The sequence below is a fragment of the Epinephelus lanceolatus genome, chromosome 12, assembly GCF_041903045.1.
Source record: "Epinephelus lanceolatus isolate andai-2023 chromosome 12, ASM4190304v1, whole genome shotgun sequence".
Taxonomy (NCBI): domain Eukaryota; kingdom Metazoa; phylum Chordata; class Actinopteri; order Perciformes; family Serranidae; genus Epinephelus; species Epinephelus lanceolatus.
In genome coordinates, this window is record NC_135745.1 from 39,969,267 (window position 1) to 39,978,641 (window position 9,375).

At 41.9% G+C, this 9,375-nt stretch overlaps 1 protein-coding gene across 5 annotated transcripts in view; it reads left to right on the top strand.

The window, feature by feature from the left end:
* The window catches only part of mib1 (MIB E3 ubiquitin protein ligase 1), a 60,709-nt gene extending 54,785 nt beyond the window's left edge, over positions 1 to 5,924 (top strand). For 2 of the 5 annotated variants that reach the window (XM_033650197.2, XM_033650199.2), the window contains exons 20-22: positions 2,460 to 2,531; positions 3,291 to 3,391; positions 4,653 to 5,924. In XM_033650197.2, coding sequence (XP_033506088.1) covers positions 2,460 to 2,531; positions 3,291 to 3,391; positions 4,653 to 4,793 — 314 coding nt within the window. In that variant the 3' untranslated portion in view covers positions 4,794 to 5,924. The remainder of the gene's footprint in view (positions 1 to 2,459; positions 2,532 to 3,290; positions 3,392 to 4,652) is intronic. The other 3 variants (XM_033650198.2, XM_033650200.2, XM_033650202.2) reach the window with 2 other exon arrangements.
* Positions 5,925 to 9,375: the final 3,451 nt, after the last annotated feature.

The following is a 9,375-nucleotide window of genomic DNA, read 5'->3' on the forward strand; positions in this document are numbered from 1 at the left end:
TCAGCAGAGCTTTCTTAATAGTAACAATAGTCCCTTACACTGCCAGATTTTCCCCGAATGTTGGGCCATTTTGCCGGCAAGCTGCGAACGTTTATACACACAGAGCCGGATTGGCGAGTTGATCCAAGGTAGGGTAGACATATTGGCGGAACCCTTTTAGTTTAAACAGAACGAGGCGGCCTTCCGCAACGGGAGGTTGTTGATGACTTGTGTGAGGAGCTGTTGATGACGCCACATGTAGGACCCACTAGCAGTGGATAAACAGGAAACAGCTGATAGCAGGAATTAGCGAGCAGCTAGTAGCAAGAGGGAAACACAAACCCGACAGACACTGTAAAGATGAGCAACTGGGGAGACAAGGAATTGCGCGCCCTCCTTGTCCTCGCAAACAAAGAGGCCATTAATCGTCAGATGTTACTTGCTCACGCCCCCCATTGCCCCGAAAAAGGTACATTCTGTATAAACAAAAGTAGGTAGGCGGCATTTTGCTGCACTCCCCGATTTTGTTTTTATACTGCCAATGCTGAAAAAAAGACTGATTGGGCTTTCTTGCAAATTTGCACAATTCCTATCTAAAAAGGGCTAATGTCACAACATGGCAGTAACAATAATTCACCATCCCTGTTAGATGGCGGTTGATCTCATCCTCTGCTCGGAGGGTAAAGAGCTCCAATTTGCGGATATTTTCAGTTGCTATTCTTTGTCTTTGAGTTAGCTGCTAACTGCTTCTAGCTCCTATTTAAATCTGCTGGCAGTCGGCTGCACACGACACGTTGTCAAAACATCACACTCGTCCCATCCATAGTCCCGTCCTCCTACTTGTAGCTTCTACGCAGACATCAATTTGACACTCTTCTCTTTCAACTTGAATGCGAAACAGCTCTGTCCGTCCATTCAACGATCGCACCTTTATAGAACAAATCACACTGTTTATTTACAATAACTTATGGGTAGAAAATTCTTGCATCACATACTTAAAATCAAAACGTGCTGACCAAAATGCTGCCTCAGTTTTTAGCTACCTAAAAAAGGCCCACCAGAAAAAAAAATCAAAATCAGGTGTACGCTATATTTAGAGTATATTCTATATTTAGAATATTGTCACTGTCTTACATTGCTGTCTGACAGCCTTTTCAGACGGGGAATTAAAGCCATTATATCAATGCCACCAAACTCCCTTGACAAAAACAGTAATTTAACTCAGCAGAACACTGTAATTTAACTTAGCATGACGTTCCCCGCCTTTAACAGGCAGTGTAAAATGGGCTTAATTTGGATACTGGCCGAAATTGGACAGTGGCTTCACAAATGCTTGGCTGCCTCGTCTGAAAGACCCTCCACAGAGAGAGGATTTTGGTATTAGATCATAATCTTTTTACAAGTAGGATCTCAGAAGCCATCTCTAAATTAATGCCGAGCCACAATGAATAATAGAATAACGTCATAATATACAGACAACTTGATTATCTTATTCATGGTTCTGTGGCCTCTAAAAGTTTGACTAATCACAGTCGCATAAAATGGATGAACTTATTTGTAAGCATATGCTGAATGCCCTGTAGTCATAGTGATGTATATGCATATTAATACCCACATGAATGTGAAGAACAACTGAATTATAATACCTTCCTCGTGGAGATTTTTACTTTGGGAATGTCTTAACGAGCATGTTGTTTTCAGTTATCAGTCTTACCATTAACTGTCCAGTGAATAGTGATGTAATGTAGTGTGTAATTATATTTATTTTTGGTTGCATTCACAATCCATCCTCTTGTCTCCAAGTTGAACACAGCGTTTTATATCCCACATCCTTCTTTTAGTGGTGCATCTCACCAGTGGTTATTCCTACCGTCATGTTTTCTGTTGAGTTAAAAGGGAAACTGTTGTAAGTTCACTAACTTCATGTTTACCCCTCCTGTCTCGATTATTTTACATCTCTCCACGTGTCAGCTTGTCGGCATGCAAAGCTCACCTGCAGTCGTTACCAGACGTGCAGAAAGTGAATGCAGACCCAGACACACATACACTCATGCAAGGGGCAGCATCGATTGTTTATCTCCTTTCCCTTCATCCCCGTAACACTGACTGTCGATGTCCGTTACAAAAGCAAATCCAGTGCACGAAATTCATCTGTCACTTTGGTTATTTTGACTCCCTACTTCTCTGACATAATGTACTTCTAACTGAGTATACGCAGGCATTAGACTCATGCTTTAGCATTGGCTGATGGCAAAAAGAGAAAGAATCTTGCCGCTATGCATTTTAACTATTAATTCTATATAGCAGAGGCTCTACTTCCCTTTCTTTCCCTGATCACTGTTTCCAACTTGCTAGCTTTCTCTTCAGATTCTTTCTCTGAACCTCCCTTAGAGGCTGTAGTTAGTAGTTTTGGTCCCCAGGCCAGCTGTTGAGCTGGTGAGGACGGCTCCCGCTATAACAATGTGACTGGTTATTCCCAGCAGGGAGCTCTAACACTATGGCAGGGGGGTCGCAGGATCTTCTCCAGCCCAACAATCTGGCACTAAGTTGGTGTAAGTATACCTCTATGATCCCCTCCCTTATCAGATCCTTTTATAATAAGAGCTCCCCAAGTGCTGCCCTGGCCCCTGACCCCCCCCCCCCCCCCCCCTCCCCTTAATCCCCTTCCCTTTCTCTTTCAGTGATACACACACACCCTAAGCAGTGTATGCCGATACAGTGTATATGTGATGGCCAAGAATCACATAGGTGCTCACTATTTGTGGCAGATGTTTGCCAGTCTGGAATGAAGTCCACAACAGGGCCTCAGCCCAGCTAATTCTTGTTGAGTGCTCAGATAATATATCCAGGCAGTTTCACACTGGTGTCATTATACCCATCATGCATCCTGTGGCTTTTACAATGCCAGTAGCGCTGTATGATGTTTCGTCCTGTGCCAGTTTATATTTCAGATGATTACAAAGTGTGCATTTCTGAATTCAAGTCATTTAAAAGTGGTGGCAGTGCCAACACAGATTGCGAGAGCCCAAGTTTGATCTGCCAAACATATTAAAATTCAGAGTGCATGTGTTTACAATCCATGCTTGTTTACAAAACACATGTTTTAAAGGGAATCCAGCTCCCATCTTGTTTCAGAACGGCACCGTCGGTGTGGCTGCATTTCAGTTTTATTGGCAATATAGTTTATCATTATGAGGAGGTGAAATTTCATGTGGCCGATGACGCAGCCTCTTAATTTGTTTAGTCTCCCGGCTGGTGACTGAATTCTCTTTTTTCCCTTGACATGTGTATGTGCTGTTGCAAACAAACAGCCAGCGGAAACATCCCGGCCCTGCAGAGAGACAAAGACAACACTAACGTCAACGCTGATGTACAGAAGCTACAGCAACAGCTCCAGGACATCAAAGAACAGGTACGTCCAAACTGTGCTGTGCAACAGGGGCCAGCAAGTGTGGCACTCTCTTGTCTGCAAATTCAAATTCAGCTAGTCCTCACATTTGAGAAGCTCAAACCATCAAATCTACATCATTTATTCTTGATAAATAATTTAAATGGTTAATAAATTGTAAAAACTGATTAGATTAGATAAGTATTTCAGCTCTACTAAGAATTATTTTAAAGGCAACACACAGATGTAAATAAGCTGTTAAAGAAGCTGATTTATAGCTGTGCATAGGCTCTACACCGTAGTCTTTGCACGTGGCCCATGCCTTTGTGAGCATGTATACTTGTGCAGTGGTGTGTCTGGGTCACTCTGCACTTAGACCCTCAAAAAGCTAGTCGGCAGTGGGGTTTCTCTGCCACTGTGTTCAATTTCTGCGACGTGCTGCTAAGTTTGATCGATTCAAAACGCAGCTAAAACACATATAACATTACTTACTACCAACAGTATTGAACAAAACTCCAAAATTTGGCTTCATTAAAACTCACAAGGTTCACACACAGAACAGTTGTCTTTTGCTAGACATGTTTTCCCCAAAAATAGAACATGCTAACGTGATTAGCATAAGCCTATGACATTTTATATTGCATTGGTTTCCTCCCCTTGTTTGAAGACAGGATAAATGACACATAAGACTTAAAATGCTATTTTGTGGGGGCTTTGTTGTCTTCACAATTTATTGTTGCTTATCTGTAAAATAAATTAAAATAAAATAAATGGAATGAAATAAAGTAAAAGCTTTGTTTCCACCGAGGGAAATAGTTTTTAGCTGACAAAAATAAAGAGGTCTGTGTCTGTGGTTACATTTTTGGGGAGTTGCACAACAGGCTACAACATAGGCTACTTGTCTTGTCACTTGTCGATGATGAACAGTATCAAGACTCTGTATAATAAGCAAACATTATACGCCATAGCTATGGCCTTGATTCAACGCAGATGTATTAATCCCACTTAACTAGCACCAAGGTTTTGCAGGACATTCAGGGCACCGCCATTTCTGTTAAGCAGTGTTTTGCAGTAATTTGTATAAGCATGACACACCCTGTTTTTTATGTAGTCACAAAGCAGGTGTGGCTCATGAGCTACCAAAGAAGAATAAAATCAGTGATCGAACGGATGTCTGTGTCATAAAGTCATTGCATAGGACTTGGCTTAGTTAGTGATTCCCTGTGTGTGTTCACTGAAAGTTGAGTTGACTTTTATCACAACAAAAGCTGAACTGTGATTGCAGACGATGTGTCCGGTGTGTCTGGATCGGCTGAAGAACATGATCTTCATGTGCGGCCACGGCACCTGCCAGCTGTGTGGGGACCGAATGAGTGAATGCCCCATCTGCCGCAAGGCCATTGAGCGCCGCATCCTCCTCTACTAGACCCCCCCAGCTCACCCCATCCCCCCACAGACTCTTTCTCTTCTCTTAAAGCCCACACCGACCATGCCCGCAAAGCCACAATCACACCAGCTGCTGCCGCTGCTCGACCATCCACACAGCACCCGAGTCAGCCAGCCAAGGGCATTCTCAAATGTCTTATTGGACACGACCAATGCTCTCTTAATGGCTTGATCGTGTTCAGATGGATTTTCCGTTACAAAACAAGGAAGAAAGAAATCTGAATTGACTTTCATCAGTTTTGCTGTTCTGTCGTGTTCTAACTGCAGCCAGAAAGATGCTTGCATCACAGGCGTCTCATTTTTCTCTCTCTGCCTTTCTTTACCCAGTATCCTCTTCCCAGTCTCTTTCCTGTGTCATTTTCTCAGTTTTTACTTGACATGTAAAGGTTATTTTTTCTCATCAAGTCCACGGCAGCCTCTTTCGCCTCGTGGTCTTTAAGGGCCCACTTCTGGATTTCATCCCAGCACAGCTCTGAGCAGATTGACAAGTGTAGAGGAGGTGATTTAGAGGTCGGCCTGTTACCTTTTGATGTAAAGTTCTCATGCATCTGTCGCAGTCGGTGCCAGCTGCAGTTGAGTTTTATTGTATTTGTAAATCTTTATGCACGTGTATCGGTATCGGAAGCTCCAGATGTGGATTTTAAGTACTTAATTTTTCACGACAGTATGGCAAGTTTGTGACACATTACTTTTTGCAGAGCGTTTTAGCTTCATGTCTGTGTTCAGTTTGGCCGTTGTGACACACTGTATGCCGACTGTCCTCGCAGTTGAAGATCAGATGTTTGCAGTTTTGCACTAGAAAAGCCGAGTCAGGGTAAAAATCTCTCTCTCCTGCACTGACTTTCCACTTCAGCTCAGTGATAAAACACAGATAAAGTTGTAGTAACTGCCAGGTAGTGCACAACACCTAAAATTTGTTTACCAAGCTGCACCAAGAATGACAGCGGCGGTGGCGGTGGCGCAACACCCTTTTGGCTGCGAGTTCCAGAGCCGCCGTGTAGCGATTCAAGAATTCAAGACACACTCATTCAGCTTCTGTCCAGTGCTCAGCCTCTGTTGTACCTGTCTGTTGTACACACAAACCCACACGATGCAAACGTTTCCGTAACAAGAGTATCTTGTCTCAATTTGATGTGGAACTGTGGAGACTTGGTGGTATTGTCTGACAAAAAAAAATGTACAATTCAATGAGCATTGCTAATTTACCATTGATGACTCTGTGCCATTTGCTTCCAAAAATCTACTTGTTAAATAACTTGTATGGGGATAAGGTGCTCTTTATCTTGTATTACTTTTTCTTTTTTTTTTTTTAATTTAAATGTATTTCCTTTTCTCGAAAATCGACATTTATTGAGCTAGAGAGTACAATCTATTAGAACACTAAGATGGAAATGTAGAATAAATTATTTTGTATTGCTGCCCAAAAAAATAGGATTTATAGGTATCACTGCCTTTCTTATATGTAGCCTCAAAAATCTCTCAAACATTCTGCTTTGATATTAATGTCGAGATACGTTTGTGATGTTTTTCCGTTTTTGCTTTTTGTTGGCAAAAGCTTCCTAGCGATCATCAGTAGAAGCATTTCTCTCTTCAGTAGGTCTCTGTAAGCCTAACTTCATTTGTGAAACAAAAAAAGAAGACATTTTGTTGTCAAAAGTGTCGAGTATCTTTTCACCAGTGTTTTATTTGGGAGGAAAGCTAATGGTTTTTTTAAAGACAGAACTTGCCTTACCTCTTTTAAAAGGCAGTTGCCCATGTGGAGACTCGGCACGGTAGCGAGCTCGCTCCGCTATGTGGGAATTCGCAATCGCAAACAAGCATTTTCCTCTTTCCTTTTATGACTGAAAGCAACTTTTTTTGAGTACAGTTTTGATTCTTTTCATTGTTCATGATAACACTTTAAGCTAGAAGCACTAATACGCTTTATGGTAGTGTTGTCTTGTTATGGTTGTTCTGAAAAAGCCTATTTTGTACTTTATTTTCAATACCTGTACCTGTCCTGTTGGAAATGTATCAGTAGTATTTTCTTTGGCATGAATGTTTGACATATGCAGTACGACATGTATCATTGAAACCGTTCAGTCTGTATTGCTAATAAGTGCTTTTAAAACAACCATATAGCTGAAATAAAGTTCGACATGAACCACGGGACACCAGGAGTGCTGCTTGTTGTTCTAACTTCTCCTGCATTGTTCATTAGCTTGTTTTTGTTTTGTTTTCTCAAGTTGAGCTCAGATGTAGTTAGATCCTTATAAGTGGAGAATTAGCATTTTGTTGCTTTTCTCCTGCTGTGCAGCGTCTGCCACACAGAGGAGACAGGGTGGCAGAGATGGGAGGTGTGAGGTAATTGAAAATGCTAACACCTAATAATGACTCAGCACCAGCGTGTGATAGGTCAGCTATGCTAATCAGAGACGGAGAGGAGAAAAAAGTAAAGAAAACCACTCAGGGGAGATGAGAGAGCCCCAAATAGAGTGATGCATCTTCTCGGGTGAGTGCTGTGACAGCGGGACATCTCACAAGGCGTCTCCCTAGCACTAAGAAATTATGACCAGAGGCCATTTATGTTCTAGCTCATTGACTAGTCCATTCATAACCTGGACATCTTTGGGCTCGGCTCACATGCAGCAGCAGTATGCAGCCGCTCATAACAAGACATTCATCATGCTGTCACCCTCTCACTCCGTCAACGCACGCTGGCTGTAGGGGAGACTCTGACACCTTTTTATACCCTCTCAGATCTCTGGGACTTGGCACAAGGCCGAAGCACTCGCTGTGTAGGCTGGTGTCATGTCTGCTTTGTCATTTTATACTCGACTACCTGTCTTTAACACAATGGTTTACCTGTTACACTGTTAGACAGTGAGGTGAATGGCAGCTGCTGCTGGCCAGGCTGTCACCATTTCCCTACATGGAGAATATACAGTAGGTGGCCATAAGTATGTGGACACGCCAGTGTTTTCTTCTGCAGCTGTTTCATGTCTAGGGAATTCTAAATGCTGCAGCATACAAATGAGAAATATTTTTGTGGAGTTCTTGTTTTGCAGATTACCTCCTTTTGCCACTTTTGGGTTCTGGAAATCCTCTGGAAACTTGGGCACTGACTGGCCCACCTGGTGGAGCAGGCGTCCCATTAGCAAAAGCTGTGTCTGTGCTGCAGCGGCCGCAGGTTGGATTGCAACTCATGGCCCTTTGCTGCATGCCTTCCTCCATCTCTCTCACCCTTTCTGTCTTTTTTATTTTTTACTAAAGAGTCAGTTGCAAGCAGACAACAAATTACCACAAGAATACTTGCAGATACAAAAAATATTGTGGGTTTACAGCAGCTTAAACAGCACGACTTCAGACCTTCTGTCATCATTATTCTTTTTTAAAGTGTGTACCCTTTTAAGTTTTCCTTAACTATTTTACATTGTGAAAAATGGATGTGTAACAAAGGTATACGTTATCAAATTGGGATGATCTTTCTCCCCCTTTCACACTGTATCTGTCCTGTCAAATAAAGGCAAAAGGCCTCCAAAAAATATCTTAAAAAACAAAAGTAAAGTTTGTGAAAATGAGGAAAAAAATCAAGAAGTTTTTCAAAGCTAATTGGTAGTGCTTGAATATACATATTTTGTTGCAAAAAAAAGAAAGTCTTATGTTTCTACTCGCTCAACTTACCCAATATTTTGTGTTGCTGTGTTAGAGAAGGCAATAGGCCACGTCGTCTGCGAACACTGTACCAGCACAGTTGAGAAGTGTTCACATTCAAGCCTCTCTTTTTGTCTGAGAGCCTCTCTAAAGCCTGCTAGTGTTGTAACACTTATTAACCTTGATCCATGTCTAAAGTTTTACCTTGTTAGTTCCTTGAGTTTTAGGGAATTGGGCCTGGAAAACCCTGGAAAAGGCCTTAAATTCGATGTTTAAGAATGTGTGATCCCTGCTTTGTATAAACGAATAGTTTGCATACTTTAATTAATGGTAATCATTTATCTTTTACTGTCCAAAATTTGCTTTGGGACCCACATGATGCTTTGACATTGCCTGTAGTGTCAGTAGTTGTTTGGCTTGTCACCATAACACAGTGAAGTGATGTATGAGTACCCCTGCAGAAGCTGTCCCCGTGCTCTTGCTTCATCCATGACCCAAAAGTATGGCAGCATCTAAGGCTCATTTTCATTATTGATTAATCTGCTTATTACTTTCTTGATTAATCAATAATGTCACAAATTAGGGGAAAATAGTCATCACATTTTCCCTGAACTCTGGGGGACATCTATAAATTTCTCTATTACTTGGCCGATGGTGCAGAATACTTAGACACTGACACTGGATGAAGCTGGATAGCCAGATAATTTTTGTAGATTTTGCTTAATAAATTAGATAATTGATTAAAAAATAGATGATTCCAACTTTGAAGCAACATTTTGGGGAAGGCCCTTCATAGCTGACCATGAGTAGCCGATGTCACGATGCTCTTGTGGCTGAATGGGAAGAAATCCGTGCAGCCAAGTTTCAATGTTGTGGCGGCTGGTAAGCAGAATATTATACCCAGGGGTTTGCATGTACATTTTAGCCGT